Below are 15,728 nucleotides of genomic sequence, written 5' to 3' on the forward strand. Positions count from 1 at the left end.
CTCTCTGTCTGTTTCTCTCTCAGTCTCTCTCTCTCTCACATACACACACACACACACACACACACACACACACACACACATACATATCCCATGCCCCACAGCCTCTCTTAGTTCTCCATGGAAAACTGAGCAGAACTATCTCCACCAATTTGATTTACAGCAAATATTTTCACGAAAAGTGTTCAGAAATCGAAAGTTTTGCATAAAACCTCAATACCTATGTGTCTCTAGTAAGCTCTGTATACGCTACGTTTCAATTTCCCACCCTCAGCATATAACCATGAGGTGCCCAGCGCAAACAACCATCTCTCACCATCCAGAGAGCAAGGCCCAGGGCTCTGCTCCCCACTAAGCAGAAATCACTTAGGAGATGTGAAGCAAGCCAAGCTAAAAGTCAACCCAGGAGAATGCGTGTCTTTGAACCAAATCATCTCCAAATGCCTCGGGAAGCACCAGCAGGCTTGTTTGTGCTGCCGCAAAAGACAGACTTCTCACAAAGGGGCTGCTTTGCAAAGAACAACAAACGCTGCTATTTTAAACTTGGGGGTGGGAGATTGTATCTGAGTTTACACAAGCAGTGCTGGCTGATTGACATCTAACCCGGGGTTTGCAGGCTGCAGCTTACAAGGAAAGCAGAGGTACTTGCTTCTGAGCGCTCTTGAAGTCATAGTAAAGAGTCGTGTTCCAGCAGAAATCTGAAGTTGCAACGTCGACAGAAAATCTTGATGGATATCCTCAAGAGTGACTGCTCCGAGCTTCGCCACCCAAGTTGTCTTGGGGCCTATAAGGCGGGTCAGAGAGCCATGGACGCTTCCCAAGAAGCAGACACAGCAATGAACAGATGCTCGTGCAGCACTGAGGGTGAGTGTGTGAGTACATACGTGTTTGTGTGTGTGTGTGTGTGTGTGTGTGTGTGAGCACACACTATCCCAACTACTGCTCTCGGCTGGCAGTGAGACTTGATGAGAAGAAGCTTTGGAGTCAGATGATGTGAGTTCAAAATACACCGCTAGGCTGGCTCCAAGCCTCTCTGTGTTTGGGCTTCCTCATCTACCCACCAGGGACTGAAGGCTCTTTGCTGTGTCCAACAGGCTGGCACAGAGTGGCCCCCAATCTTGGCACAATGATCATCTCCTGTAGAGAGGGGCAGCCTACTGTGTGGGGTATTGATTGGTCCTGCAAGGAATACTTTCTCTTATAGGCACCGTGATGTTCTCAGCTCCCAGAGTCTCTGAGGCTTCTAGGCCCAGGTAAAACAAAACAGCAGGGGCTGGAAAGACCGTAAAGGGGTCTCACACATGCCTGGAACACCATCAATACTAGTTCCATTCCCGGCACCACACAGTCCCTTGCGTATCTCTGGGCGCTGCCCTAGAGATATCCTAGGCACCAAATAACACTGCATCCTCCCCATCACAGTGAATCACCAGCCCAGTTGGCCAAGATTTGTCCAAAGAGCTCCTAGGACTCCCTGAGCACTGCTGAAGAGCAACCCCCTACAAAAACAGAGACAACAGTCCTGGGGTTATTGGCTTTAAGAAAACATTGTATCACAGTTACAAACAGTCCATCAACTCGGACGCTCTCTAGGTAGCATTACAGATTTCAGGAAATTCAGAGAAAGCAGTAGGCAGCTCTAATCAGAAAAGACAGGGCAACAGGGCAAGATGAACACCTAGGAGTAAATACCCAAGCCCGCCCCCCCCCCAAAAAAAAAAGACAGTTATTTTACAAACACAATCCTCAGACTTTCCAGGAAACCAAAATCTAGCCAAGCGCACTCAGCAGGGGAGCGGAATCACATTTCGCCTCCTGACCAGAAGTTTAAAATCACCTAGAAACACTGCAATGACCGCCTCCGGCCGGTTGGAAATTTTTTTAAAATATATTTTCCCCTCTCTCGGTTCAGAGTCTGAAAAGCAGGGGATGGAAAGCAGGAGGCATTCAAAGCGGAGACAAAAGGAGGTGTAGGGGGTCCCTGCTCCCTCTTGGGTCGCCCCTGCAGAGCACTCAGCGTCACAGCGCCTGGAACTCACCCCTCCCTGCGAACATCGCCTCCCACACCTCAGGAGTGGGGGCGTGGGTGGGATGGGGGTGCACATCGCCGGGTCCGGAGCTCAAAGTTCTCTGCGGAGTTCAGAGCTGGGGGAAGGGCCAGGGAGCCCTCAACTTTTTCCCCCGGTGCTCAGCACCTCCGCTTTGGAAGGAAATAAAAGCCACTCACCTTGCCTCTTGTCGGGGAAGCGCACGGGGCGCGGCAGAGGCGACCCCCCATCGCCCAGGGTCCCCAAGGGCAGGAGCTGGGCCACCACCCAGAGCTTTGCAAGCCAGCTCCTCTGGGCACATGGCATGATTCAGTTGTTGGGGCGGAGGGAAGTCACGAAGTTTCAGCTCTCGGCTCCGGCGATCAAGTCCTCGCCTGCGGCCGAGCAGAGGGACGCGGGGGGGACATGGTCCAGGAGCCGGACCCCAGCGGCTGCCCCGCCCGCGGCTGGGAACTCCCTTGGCTTTTGTAAGCGGGAAGGGACCTTTCCCGCCCCCTCCTGAGTGCCGAGTGGGGGGGGGGTGATCCCTCGGAACTGGGATGCGGACCGGGTCAGGGCCGGGAGGGCGCAGCCCACCCGCTCTCCCCACCGCGGTGCCTGCAGCCCGCCTGGCAGCCCGCTCGGCGCATCTTCCTCCGGGACTCCCACCCCCGCTTCTCCTCCGCCCCGCCCCGAGCGTGGCCAAATAGGGGAGACCTGGGTGAGCCACCCGGGCGGGACTCAGAGAGGGGCGGGAGGGGGGTGGGAAGAGGGAGGGAGGGAGACTGGGTCGCCCCTTGCAGACTGCGAAGATTGAGCACAAAGATGGGGGGAGGGGACTCCCCCCACACTGTAGCTCACTGCCGCCCCTTGCCTGCCTTTCTCCTCCCACTTTCCCAACTTTTCCCAACTTGACTCTTGCAATCCTTCCCAATCAGGCTTTTCTGAGAGTTTCCAGTGGGACTCGGACTAGGGTTTTCATTTGTTTTTTTTTGTTTGTTTGTTTGTTTTGTTTTTTTTTAGGGTTTTCATTTGTAAAAAGCAAATAGGCAGCGTTGCTCCGGCCAACTCACACAAGTGGACAGGGTTCCAGGGTCGGAGGGAACGGCCATCTAGGCACTGAGTGCTAACAAGTGCTCAGACCAAACCGCCCTGAGGCCCTGCACCTCCGCGGCAGGCAGCCCCACCTTTCCTAGCCCGCTTCCTCCTCCTCCCCCTACCCCAAAGCAAGCCAGTAAGCCGGGCCAGTGGAAGCGTCCAGGTGTTTGTCCACTCGGTCCGCACAGCTTTCCTGATCATTCTCGGGCCTTATACCAACACAGAGGTGTTGGGGAGAGGCATCCAGAGAATTGAAGCATAACCCAGAGAATTGAAGCATAACCCAGCCAAAGGCAGAAGCAGGCTTCCTTACTCCACCCAGGAGGAATCTGACCCCTTCACCAATTCCCCAAGGCTTCCAGCCAAATGCGTGTATTCAGCATGTGGTTGGAATACCAATTCACATGACCTTGCTCTGGCAAGCCAGCCAAGTCAAAGCACCGACCAAATGCAAGGTGGACTCCACAGGTGCAGGCACACCAGCCTGTTTCAAGGGGTATGTATTAGTTTCCTGTTGTTTCGGTCACCTGCAACCATAAACTGGGTGACTGAAACTCACGTGTCCTCTCTTACAGCTCTGGAGTTCAGAAGTCTGGGATGGGAGGGCGTATGGAGCTAAAGCTAAAATATTAGCACAGCTGCATTCCTTTCCAGGGCAGTGGGCAGCAGCCGTCTCCACGGCTTCCAGAGACTACCCAGCTCTTTGGCCCATGCTCTCTGCCCCCATTTTCACGACCAGCTGTAGCCAGCTGAGTCTTTAACATCACATCATCCTGTCACCCTTTTTCCTTCTTTTCTACTTATGCGGACCCCTGTCAAACTAGGGTTCACTCAGAAGATCTATTTTATAGTCAGCCAATTAGCATGTTGAATACCATGACTTTTTCTCCCATGACATGTTCTATTATGTCTGCAGGGCCAAGCAGAGAATTCCTCTGTGACTCCTGCTAACAGAAATATTAGGGGATGATCACAATTTGGTACCAAATGGATTCAGATAAGACAGGTGTGTCTGATGTTGGCATGAAGACCTGACAGAAAGGCAGCAGCAAGGCCCTGAAGGAATTCCTTTGAAGGAGAACATTTCCTTTCACTTTCCTTTTCTTCCTCAAGTCTTTCATCTCTCTTTGTCTTTTGATTATGTTCTGCTCTTTCTCTTCTTCCTCCTCCTCTTCTTCCTTTTCTTCTTCTCTTCTTTTTAAATAGACAGCAGGTTCTCTCCTGAAGATAAGAGATCACTGCTGGTGTGCCCGCCCCAGGAGAGCACAGAAACCTGAGCATTCTGCCCCCCCCCCCGCCGAGTCCCAAGATATCAGGAGGATCATTGAACACTCTGGCCACACAGATTTATTGTTGCTGTCACTATTTTCCTTGTGCTTTAGACAGGAAAATGAACTCTGATGATCACTTACTTGTCTGGGAGCACAGCCCTACAAAGTGGGAAACCAAGCAAAAGCAGTGAAATTCAGAGAAGTGAAAAGTCTCAGTTAAGTCACTAAGCAGATTCAAATACAGGTTTTTCATATTGGAGGACCTTTGTAATTCATCATTCAAAAAGAGTAGGTGGAGAAGAATGATTACATATAGATATCATCACAGTGTCATGAGTAATGGTTGAAAACTTTTTTCCATATAAAATAACAAATTGTGACAAAAGACCAAAGATACCTCATAAAGAGCTCCCTTTGCTTATTTGATTTAAGGTGTTACCAACATTCACACTTTCCTAAAAGGCCCTAGGCATAACTAAAGCATAACGTATAGCTAAATTCAAATGAAATTAATGCACTTTTCAGAGCTGTCATTAGCAATGGAAAGATAAAATGACAGCATCCCAATACTCCCATCCTCCCCAAAGAAAACCCATCCTAAATAGTCCTAAAATCACAAATTAAACCTGCTCTCAAAAAAGATTTCACATTTGTGAATCTTATTCGAATGCCACAGCCAGTGCACCATAAAATTACTGCATCACACTTGGTAGTTTGCAGAATCAGAGGACAGAGGAGAGAAAAATCTCCCTCAAAGGGTTTCCAGAGTGGTTAGATAAGAACTCCACCTGGGAATCAAAAACATTGTCTTCAAAAGTTTTATGGTTAGGACCAGAAAGATAGAGGAGCAAGTTGGGCACTTGTCTTGCATATGGCTGATTGATTCACGGTCCATCCCTGGCACCATGTAAGTTCCCCTGAGCCTGCCAGGAGTAATCTCTGAGTTCAGAGGCAAGAGTACAGAGCACCACAAGTTGTGCCCCCCCCCACACACACCATATGGTTAAATATTGGTGTCACATCTATTGTCTTTTTTTTAAACCTTACTACCATTTCCTGGAAAAGATGGAGCAGGTATTTGTAACTCTCTAAAGTATCAGTCAGTTCATTTTATATTTGCATAGACTAGTGTTCAAGTTCAAGACATGTGATTCTAGACAACTGAATCAATCATCAGAACTTGACTCAGGACCAGTAATAATAATAATAATAATAATAATAATCAAGACTAGCAACTTGATCAATAATCAGGACTTCCCTCTAATAATTCTGACAGCCCTAGTCCCAAGAGCTTATCCCTCTGGCTCAGTTTGAAGACTATTCAGTTTGAATCTATTTTTTTGCTTTTTATTTTTGTGTCGCACAACCAAAAGCGGCCACATGGTCCAGGAGTATGTTTACTCATATGTGTGGCTCAGCCTGAGCATGTGAAGAGCGGCCTTGAGCGTGACAGCAGTTGGATTCTGGAGGTTTTTGACTGCCAGAGCTGGGTCCCTTGGGGAGGGGAGGGCTCTCACACAGCCCCCCTCTGGAGCACCCTGTGTGAAATAGCCTGGTGCGGAGTCTGGTGGCATGGTTATGGGGGCCTCATGTTATGCCCCATTTTGGAGAAACAGCCATGTGATCTGGATGTGATCGATGGCATGTTTATCTGGTGCTGGCAGGAGGTTGTTTATGGGCGTGACCCCTGGGTTGCCAGAGACTGGGGAAAGAAAGCAGGCAAAGGACCTGGATCCGTTGAGTCCAAGGTCACAAAATTCCACATTACCTGGGTTCCATAGGACTTCACTCATGCATGAGGCTCAACCTGAGCACATGGGAAGCGGCCTTGAGCTTGACTGTGGTTGAGTTGTGGAAGTTTTTGGATGCTGGAGCTGGGTCTCTTGAGGCAGGAAGGCTCTCACCTGCACTCCTCTGGGGCACCCCAGTGAAGACAGTCTGGCATGGGGTCAGGGCATTCTGTAGTGCTCTCTTTTGGGAGTTTTAGTTTATAGTCCCTGGGGTTTGGCCATTGATGAGATTACATGGTGCTGGGAGCAGTTTGTGAGTGTGACTGCCAAGCTTCTGGAAAACTGGGGAACTGGGGGGAGGAGGCCCAGTCCCGATCCAACTGGGCCTGGAGCTCTCAATCACAGGTTCCTGCTTACCTCTGTGCTACAGGTCTTAACTGCATCTTTTGTACTCTTTTGACATTTATGGGTCTCTTAAATAAGGCCAATAAATGAGCTTATATAGTGGAGCCAGAGGTGGTTTCTGGGTGCGTCTCCCACATACCTAAATTTTGGCTGTTTAATTCTTTATAAACTTGGCCCCAAGTTGTTAGAGTCTGACCAAAGGCACAGCAGCGATTTGGGGGTATCTGGAAGTCTGAAAGCACCATCAGGCTGCTGATGTACTCGCCCCACAGGTACAGGTTGACCGGCTGGTGTCACCATACCCCCATCCTCTCCTCAATTTAAAGAGAACATAAGTTGAAGACAACTGTCAATTCATGATTTCTAAGTCTTAGCAGAATGGGAAACACAGAACCTAAAGAATAAATATTCTGGCAGATGTTGAGATAGCAACAGTGTGAAGAAGGATAAGGGTGGTAACTGATGAGATAACTGGGAACCCTTTATTTCTATACAGGAATATTGATCAAGAAAACACAGCAAGTTTCTCCCTGCCACTGACAAAAAGCATCCAAATGAAAGAGAGAAAAAATAAAATGAACTTTGAAGTGATAGATTAGAAACAAAGGTATCAGTATAAAACCGTAGTTGCTGAAATTTAGAGATGTATCTAGAAATAAAAATATAAGTTTTGATAAGTAACATATATATATGGATATACAATCTCTATGTCCATCTTACTGAAGAAGTTGTAGAAATAGTCCCCCTAAGCAAGAAGTATACCTGACACTCAGATCTTGGATTCCCAGTGCCATTATCTTTTCAAAAAGAACTAGTCTTCCTTAGAGAAATAACTGATTCTAGAACTAGTGTTTTGAAAATAGATACCACTAAACATTTTAACGCTCAAGTCAAAAATAGTTGAACAAAGAACTCAAAGGCAGTTGAAAGCATATCAAAGGATAGAGAAATGAACATAAAAGGGCTGCCACTGGCCAAATTTAAGCAAAAATACATCATAATAGTAATGAATTATTAGTCACACAATAAAAATTTCCCTAATCAGGGCATATGGGTGTGGCTTGGAGTGCTTGCTTTATATGCATCTGGCTACAAGTTCAATCCCCAGCACCACCCTACTTGCCAACTACAACCCTCGTGGTACCACCATTGGTATTCCTGGCACCGCACAAGGAAGTGTGTGTGAATACAAAAGCTAGTCTGCAACGATCAAGGAACACTATGACCATGTGTGTGATACCCAGTCATGGCAACAACAGCAAAAAATGCAAGGGAAGGAGGTTTAAAAAAAGTAGTTCAGGAACTGGCGCGATAGTACAGCGGGTAGGGCATTTGCCTTGCACGTGGCCGACCCAGGTTTGATCCCCAGCATCCCATATGATCCCCTGAGCACCGCCCAGAGTAATTCCTGAGTACATGAGCCAGGGGTGACCCCTGTGCATCGCCAGGTGTGACTCAAAAAGCAAAAACATTAAAATTTAAAAAATAGTTCATCAATCCATACTGTGCTTCACCCCTTGGAAACTATGCATACCTTATATAGGTTAGATAATATATTTACAAAAAGTGATAGAATTTATGGTCTGGTGTATACAATTCATCTCACTTTTTCTTTTTCTTTTTGGGTCACACCCAGCGATGCACAGGGTTTACTCCTAGCTCTGCACTCAGGAATTACTCCTGGTGGTATTTGGGACACCATATGGGATGCTGGGAATCTAACCTGGGTCGGCCTTGTGCAAGGCAAATCTCTACCTGCTGTGCTATCTTTCCAGCCCCAGTTCATCTCTCTTTTAAGTGAATAAATAAAATTAGTTCCAGTGACGATAAGGGTGCCATAAGAATTTCTACACTTTCCTTTATTGAAGACAGCAATAAATTGTCCATATATGAATTATGATTTTAATATATAAAAAAATCCGATTTTTGACAAGTGTATGTATATATGAAATCAGAAATTTTCTCCTCCTCCTTTGCAATCCACTTGTTCCAACTTACATCAATTTCAGAGAGTCACTGTCTTGTTGTCTGTCCCAAGATCAGTTTGTATTTCCAGATGCTTGCATAACTGGAGTCATGTAGGATATATTCATTCTGTCGTCTATTACTCAGCATTACAATTTGAGAATCAAGGATGCTTTGTGTACCAATGTTCAACTCCTTTTCATTCCTTCATACTACTCCACTGTATGGATCTATCACATTAGATTTTTCATTCATCACTTCACCTACATATCTGTTGAGTTTGGAAAAAATAACGGCAAAAAACTTGATGACAGACACCTACCTAGCCTCTCCAGACAATTGACAATCAAGGCCCCACAGTGTCCCAACAATTGTATTTCAGTGGACTTCAGTTCTATCCTCTGGAAAAGTAATTGAACCGCCATACAGAACATCAAAAATAACAAGCAAAAAAAAAAAATCAGCTTTGAAACTGAGCTGGATTAAGATAAAAGATCTCTCCATGGTTTTGTTGAGCTGTTAGATATCTCCCCAGCCTGGAGATGAGTGTTTGTAGCATGCAGATTCTTTAGAACACAAAGAAAGACTGTGTGCTTCCCAGACCCTTTCATGAGGCCCCGAGACAGATGGCCAAGGGGTAGATGCCTCTGTAAACACCTTTACCCACCTCAGCCACATCCCAAACAGATAGCTGCCAGGAAGGCCTCTTTTGTTGCTGGGAGTCCCTCTGAGCCTTTGACATTGGCTTTGCTATCCTCCTAAATGTGCAGGGAGTGTCCTGAGAGGCCTCCAAGGGTTGTGTTATATCGATTTAGTTACTGCTCCCCTTGATCAGATTAAGATGCTGTAATTCATCTTTTGAAAATAAGAAGGGTGATATGTGGAGTATTTTGAAACCCAGCATGAGAAAATGAGGTTTACAGCATATATTTACTGAATGCATGGATTAGTTACTATGGAAGGCAGAGAGAAGTCTGAAAGACTCCACAGAAAGAGGTGGTGTGATTGTGTAGGTAACAGAAAGAAGCAGGTAACTGAAAGGCATTTTATGCATTGAGATTCAGCTTAATGGAGCTTATAATTCCCAACAATTCATTTTCCACCTGAACTTGAACTGTAAAACTGGCACAGGCAGGAAATGGGAGGGGAGTTGTTGATATGTTATGTGTGCTGGGAAAACATGGCCTGAAACCCCAACTAGCCTAAAGGCATGAAGGCCTTTGACACAAAGCCCATCCTGAAAATCATTCATTTGAAAACCACTGAATGGAATGCAATGAATGAATAGAAAATCACTGAATGGAAAAATCATCGAGATGAAGAATTCCAAGGCAGCCCACAGATGGGCTTTCTTAGATGGCTTTTCGAAAGGAGAGGTGCTAGACCTTTGAATGGAAGAAACTCTACCTTGGAGAACCACACCAACAAGTGAGGACTATCAAGAGAAGAGCACTGAGGCCAGAGAGCTAGCAAAGCAGTAGGGTGCTGGCCTTGCACATGGCGGACCTGGGTCCAATCCCTGCCACCACCTATGTTTCCTTACCAGGAGTGATTCCTGAGCTCAGAGCCAAGAGTAAGGCCTGAGCACGTGGGGTGTCAACAGCACCCCATCCACCACCACCCCCCAAAAAGACCCTAGCAAAAAACTTAAAGGAGGGGTAGTTTGGGAAAACTATATCTCTCCCAGACGCTACAGAAGGAACCAACTCTACTAAATCTTGATTTTTTTACTTCAGAACTGTACATTTTTATTGCTTTAGGTTACCCAGTTTGTGGGGATTTGTTATAACAACCCTAGGAAATAAATGCAGTGTCTAATAAAAGTGAATAGCTGTCATTATGTATCCACATGGTGAATAATATAACTTAATATTAAAGTATTAAATTTCAATAATAATTTAATATTATCAATACTGCGTGTCATTGCCATTATTGGTGGTGGTGGTGATGGTGTCTAACACATGGCTTTCCACAGATTTAGAGCTCAATTCATAATTACAAGATGTGTGATATCTGCAGATTGAAAAGAAGGGGTGTTGGGACTGTCCTCACATACTTCAGGGGTCTACAGGAAATGGATCCTTTGCTCCACTCTCTTATGACAGGCCACTTTGTGGAACTCTGGAATCCAAAACTTCTGGGCTTGGGGCTGGAGCGGTAGCACAGCAGGTAGGGCGTTTGCTTTGCACGTGGCCTACCCGGGTTCAATTCCCAGCATCCCATATGGCCCTTTGAGCACCGCCAGGAGTAATTCCTGAGTGCATGAGCCAGGAGTAATCCCTGTACAATGCCCAGGTGTGACCCTAAAAGAAAAAAAGAAAAGTTCTGGGTTTTTTTTTTTTTTATCACCAGTATATTGACTTCAGGAGTGATTTCTGTTCTCTTCTCCAGAACTCTCTCAAATTGTCTGCCCCACTACAAACTTTCTAGAACAATCTAGCCACATGACCACAAGCTTTCCAAACTCACATCTTGTTCTACTTACCCGTTAATTCCATATTGTATTATTTGAATGATGGCCTTGTGTACTGACTCTTTTCATGCCCCTGTATTATCTCTGGGCTAGAGCAATAGCGCAGCGGGTGGGGTATTCGCCTTGCACGAAGTCAACCCGGGTTAGATTCCTCTATCCCTCTCGAAGAGCCAGACAAGCTACTGAGAGTATCTCGCCCACACGGCAGAGCCTGGCAAGCTACCTGTGGCATATTCGATATGCCAAAAACAGTAACAAATCTTACAGTGGAGATGTTACTGGTGCCCACTCGAGCAAATGGATGAGCAAGGGGATGACAGTGACAGTGACAGTATTATCTCTAGACTTAAATTATAAGTGCCTGAACATAAGCATGACAGTGTTTATCTCTGTTATAAAACACAGCAGGAATTCTTTGTGCTTTTCTTAGACCTAATGGATGTTGCTATGTTTTTAACAGACACGTTTCCTGATCACATCTTGAAAGAATAGAATGGGATCATATTTTTCATTCCTATCCCCAGCAATCATTTTCTAAATCCCATCCTGAAGACTGTAAAAACCCATCTCAACCCTGTCTTCTCAAGAAACCGCAAGGATCCAGCAGCAACGTTTGCAAACTCCATAACTGTGTCTGGGTCCTTGCCCCTTCCCTGACAACGTGAACTCTGAGTGAGTCACCTTAGGCTGGACACTCAGGTCACAGTGTGGAGTCCCATGGCTCTTGCTCATACAGGCTATTTGTCTTGAGTAACTTAACTTCAATCTACTCTAGGTATAGTGTCAGATTTTTCATCCTGTTAAATCAGGAGAGATGCTCCACGGAATTTTCCTAACACTTGGAGAAAGAATTTCAGAAGACTGTTTACCCTGCTATTCATCTTGGCTATCCTGGAGCTCACATCCTGAGGATCTCTACCTAACTCTTTCCACAGGGAAGCCCGGGCCCAGTCAGCCCAGAATTAAGCCCTCTTGATCCCTTAGCCAAGAGCAGATGAAACCTCTCCACTCTACTTCTAAATATTCCACTGGCAAAAGAGGTCTTGATTTCCTGCATAATAGTAAGTCTTTCTTTCACTCCAAGGTGAGGGCCTCCCTTCTTGGACAGAATCAAAGCTATCACAGCAGGTGACAACAGAAAGTTTGAGGGGGAAAAAGAAGTGGGGAGAGGGGGCTGGAGCTACAGTACAGCAGGTAGGGGGTTTGCCTTGCACGCGGCCGACCCGGGTTCGACTCCCAGCATCCCATATGGTCCCCTGAGCACCACCAATGGTAATTCCTGAGTGCAGAGTCAGGAGTAACCCCTGTGCATCGCCAGGTGTGACTCAAAAAGCAAAAAAACAAAAAAAAGAAGAAGTGGGGAGAGAGACCTGCATCAGAAATGATCATTTGCATGCCTTCTGTCTCTAAGTGCTTTCCTTGGGTAACTTCATTTATTCTAATAACTTAAAAGTCAATTCATTCCTAGCTAATAAACTGCAAATACTGATGTCTCCAACTGCCTCTTTGGGCAGGGGTGTGGAGGGGGGCACACCCAGCAGTGCTCAGAACTTTCTCCTGGCTCTGTGCTCAGGAATCACTTCTGGCAGGGCTCAAGGGACCATACAAGGTACCAGAAATGGAACCCAGGTGGGTCACGTGCAAAGCAAGCACCCTGGCCATTATACTATCACTCCAGCCTTTCCAACTACCTATTCCACCTCTGAATTTCAAAAAAATAATATATCTGTAAGGGTCTGGAAAGATAGTTCAGTGGGTGGGGCACTTGATCCACATGCAGCCAACCTAGGTTCTATTTCTGACACCCCATAGGGTCTCCTGAGCCCATCAGAAGTAATCTTGAGCACAGAGTCAGGAGTAAGCCCTAAGTACCACTGGGTGTGACTCCAAAACAAATCAACAAAAAGTTCTATACCTATTTTCCCTAAATATGCCTTTTTCCCAGGCTTTCAGTCACTGCTGATTCTTCATAGCTCCTGTGGGTGAGCCTGCACTGGAAACCACCTTTCCAACTCTAAGCCCATGCAACCAGTTACTGTGTTCACATCCTGGGGATTTCTTCCCTGCCAATAAAATTCAAGCCAGGGTTTCTCTCCATCTTCACAAGTCAGTGCTTGTGAATATTTGTGTCCCAACCAACTCCAGAGGCTGGACTCCCACCACCATCTCCAGTGTGATAGTATAATCAGTACAGCCTGGGGGTGAGGGTGGGCGGTGGGCAATTAGGTTAGGAGGGAGGAATGTTTCTGAATGGAATCAATGTCCTTCTAAGAGACCACAGAGAACTCTCAGGCTGCTTTGGTTACTGGAGGACACAGCACAGGAGCACAGAAGGCAGGTTTTTGTGAATAAAGCTGCAGGCTTTCATCAGATACCAAGTGTGCTGGTTTCTCAATCTTGGACTCCAGGCTCCCAAACATGAGAAATAAATGTGTTTCTGTGTATGTGTGTTTACCCAGTCTGTTGTTCTTGTTGCTATAGTCTGACCAAATTAAGCCAATTTTATACCACTTTTTGCTCTATTCCCTAATCTTTCTCCAGGATCCCAGCTCGAACCTAATTGCCTTTCAACCTTTTACCCATAAATATCCTGAGGTGAGGGGGAAGTTGTGTGCTCAAGGATCAGCTGTGCTCAGGGCTTACTCCTGGTTCTGTGCCCAGGGATCCCTCCTGATAGGACACAAATATGTCGTATTAGGGGCCGAACCTGCATCAGTCACCTACTAGACAAGTTCCTTATCTTACTGTTCTGTTTCTCTGACCCAAATAAGTCTTGTTTTTGTTAGGTATAAATTGAGTTACATAACTTCCCTGCTATCATAATTTGGGCCTTCCACCCAAAATCTGACCAGAAATAAAATTTCTAGTAAAAGTACTTTATCTAGAAGACAATCCCAGAAAACACTAGAATAAAGACTAAAAAGTATAAGGAAGGGAAGAAATCTAATCAAGAGTACATTACTGGGGCTGGAGAGTTAGCACAGCAGGTAGGGCATTTGCCTTGCAGGTGAACAACCCCAGTTCGATTCCCAGCATCCCATATGGTCCCCCAAGCACCACCAGGAGTAATTCCTAAGTGCAGAGCCAGGAGTAACCTGTGCATCGCCGGGTGTGACCCTCCCGCCGCCCCCCCCGCCAAAAAAAAAAGAGTACATTACCAAGAAAACAAACAGATTGCCAACAGAAAGTTTATGTCTTAACTGAGAAAAAGAAAATAGAGCTGGAGAGCTGGTACAGAGGCTAGGACACTTAACTGCATATAGCTGCTACTAAAACAATGGTGTGAATCCCATCACGACACCTCACTGGGTGTCACGCCTCTCGGCACTGCCAGGTGTGAATGAAATAAATGATACGTGTATATATATGCACATATATGTACATGTATACATATGTATATGAATGAAAGACTGACAAAGAAAATAGAATGTAGGGGTATTAATTTATCAATCAATTCTCATTTGTCTTTTGCTCTAAATTTTCTGGCATGTGAGGATAGATGAGATCCCTGTGACCTCTCACTCATCCCACAAGGGAGCAAAACAGGTTCTGGATGCCAGAGAGTTACACGTGCTGGTATTTGAAAGATAAGATGGCGAGTAAACAGAGAGTACTTGTGAGGGAAGGTGGCAGGATGCCAAGGGCATCTATACCTACTCCAGTATTCTCTAGCAGCTTCCCATTGGGTTTCAAGTGAAATCTAACCTCCCAGTCATGCCTCCTGGGCTTGTCTAACCTGGTTTTCACTCACCTGTTCTCATCAAGCAGGCCCTCTTTCCAGAATGGTCTCCCTGCCAAGGTTAACTTTGGTCTGTCGCTTTGCCTGATGAAATGAAATGCCCGATTCTATTAGTCAACTATTGCTCAGAGCTGGAGTAAGAAAGCTGTCAACCTCCCCCAGAGATATTACCTTGTCCTCTCTCTTTTTTCCATATTCTTTTGTTGGGATCCACCAAGAGAAACTTGAACCCATACGTTTCCCATTGCCTTCAACATGACTAGTGCAGATGCTCCATAGAAGCTGGTTGCCATGGCGTTGTCCACAGGCCAGGCCTGGGGTTAAAAATCTGAAGGAAGATGTGAAGTGGGCAGAGAAATAACTGTGATTTCAGCTGCCCTTCCAATGGAAACAAGGTCAGAAAGTCATGGAAAATGCAACTGTGTGTGTGCCTGCTGTCCCACACAGAAATGTTGCTGGTGTTTTATTTCAGCTCTCCTGATCCTGGGGGTGTTGTCTTTTCAGTGTACTGAAAGGTTTTTGATATTTCAATTTGTTTCAGTCAAAAATCAAAGATACTGCTGGAACCACGTCCTTGATCTAATACACAGAACCAAGAAGCTCTGTCTAGTGAACTCATATCAACAAATGTGGCCAGACCCACATTACATTCATTTTTCCACCCTGGTTCAGCACTCTTAGCATGCATTTCTCTTCAGTGTTCCCTGATTCCATCAATAAAATCGGCAAACTTTTGCAGTGCTTTCGGTGGGCTCTGGATTTCATGACAGGTCACACTGGAACCCATCAGAGTAGATCCTTTAGAGAACAACAATCCCTACAAGTACCTGTTAGGGGGACATAGCAGTTTCTTGGGAAGGGGAGCTGTCTTCAGATTAAAAAATGAAACTCATGTTTCCCCAAGATACTGAGAAGGACTTTTTATAATTCAAAGAAATTTTAAAGGGTAAAAAGACAAGGATAATTGTCATCAATGGAGTCTAAGAAAAGTTGCACAAGAAAAAAATAATCATATGCTATCTG

The 15,728-nt window shown here is 45.8% G+C and overlaps 1 protein-coding gene across 2 annotated transcripts in view; it reads right to left on the bottom strand.

The window, feature by feature from the left end:
• The window catches only part of ADAMTS12 (ADAM metallopeptidase with thrombospondin type 1 motif 12), a 309,194-nt gene extending 306,843 nt beyond the window's left edge, over positions 1–2,351 (bottom strand). For both annotated transcript variants that reach the window (XM_055123852.1, XM_004605602.2), the window contains exon 1: positions 2,225–2,351. In XM_055123852.1, the coding sequence (XP_054979827.1) occupies positions 2,225–2,351 (127 nt within the window). The remainder of the gene's footprint in view (positions 1–2,224) is intronic.
• Between the last annotated feature and the right edge of the window lie 13,377 nt (positions 2,352–15,728).

The sequence above is a fragment of the Sorex araneus genome, chromosome 1 (assembly GCF_027595985.1).
Source record: "Sorex araneus isolate mSorAra2 chromosome 1, mSorAra2.pri, whole genome shotgun sequence".
Classification (NCBI taxonomy): Eukaryota; Metazoa; Chordata; class Mammalia; order Eulipotyphla; family Soricidae; genus Sorex; species Sorex araneus.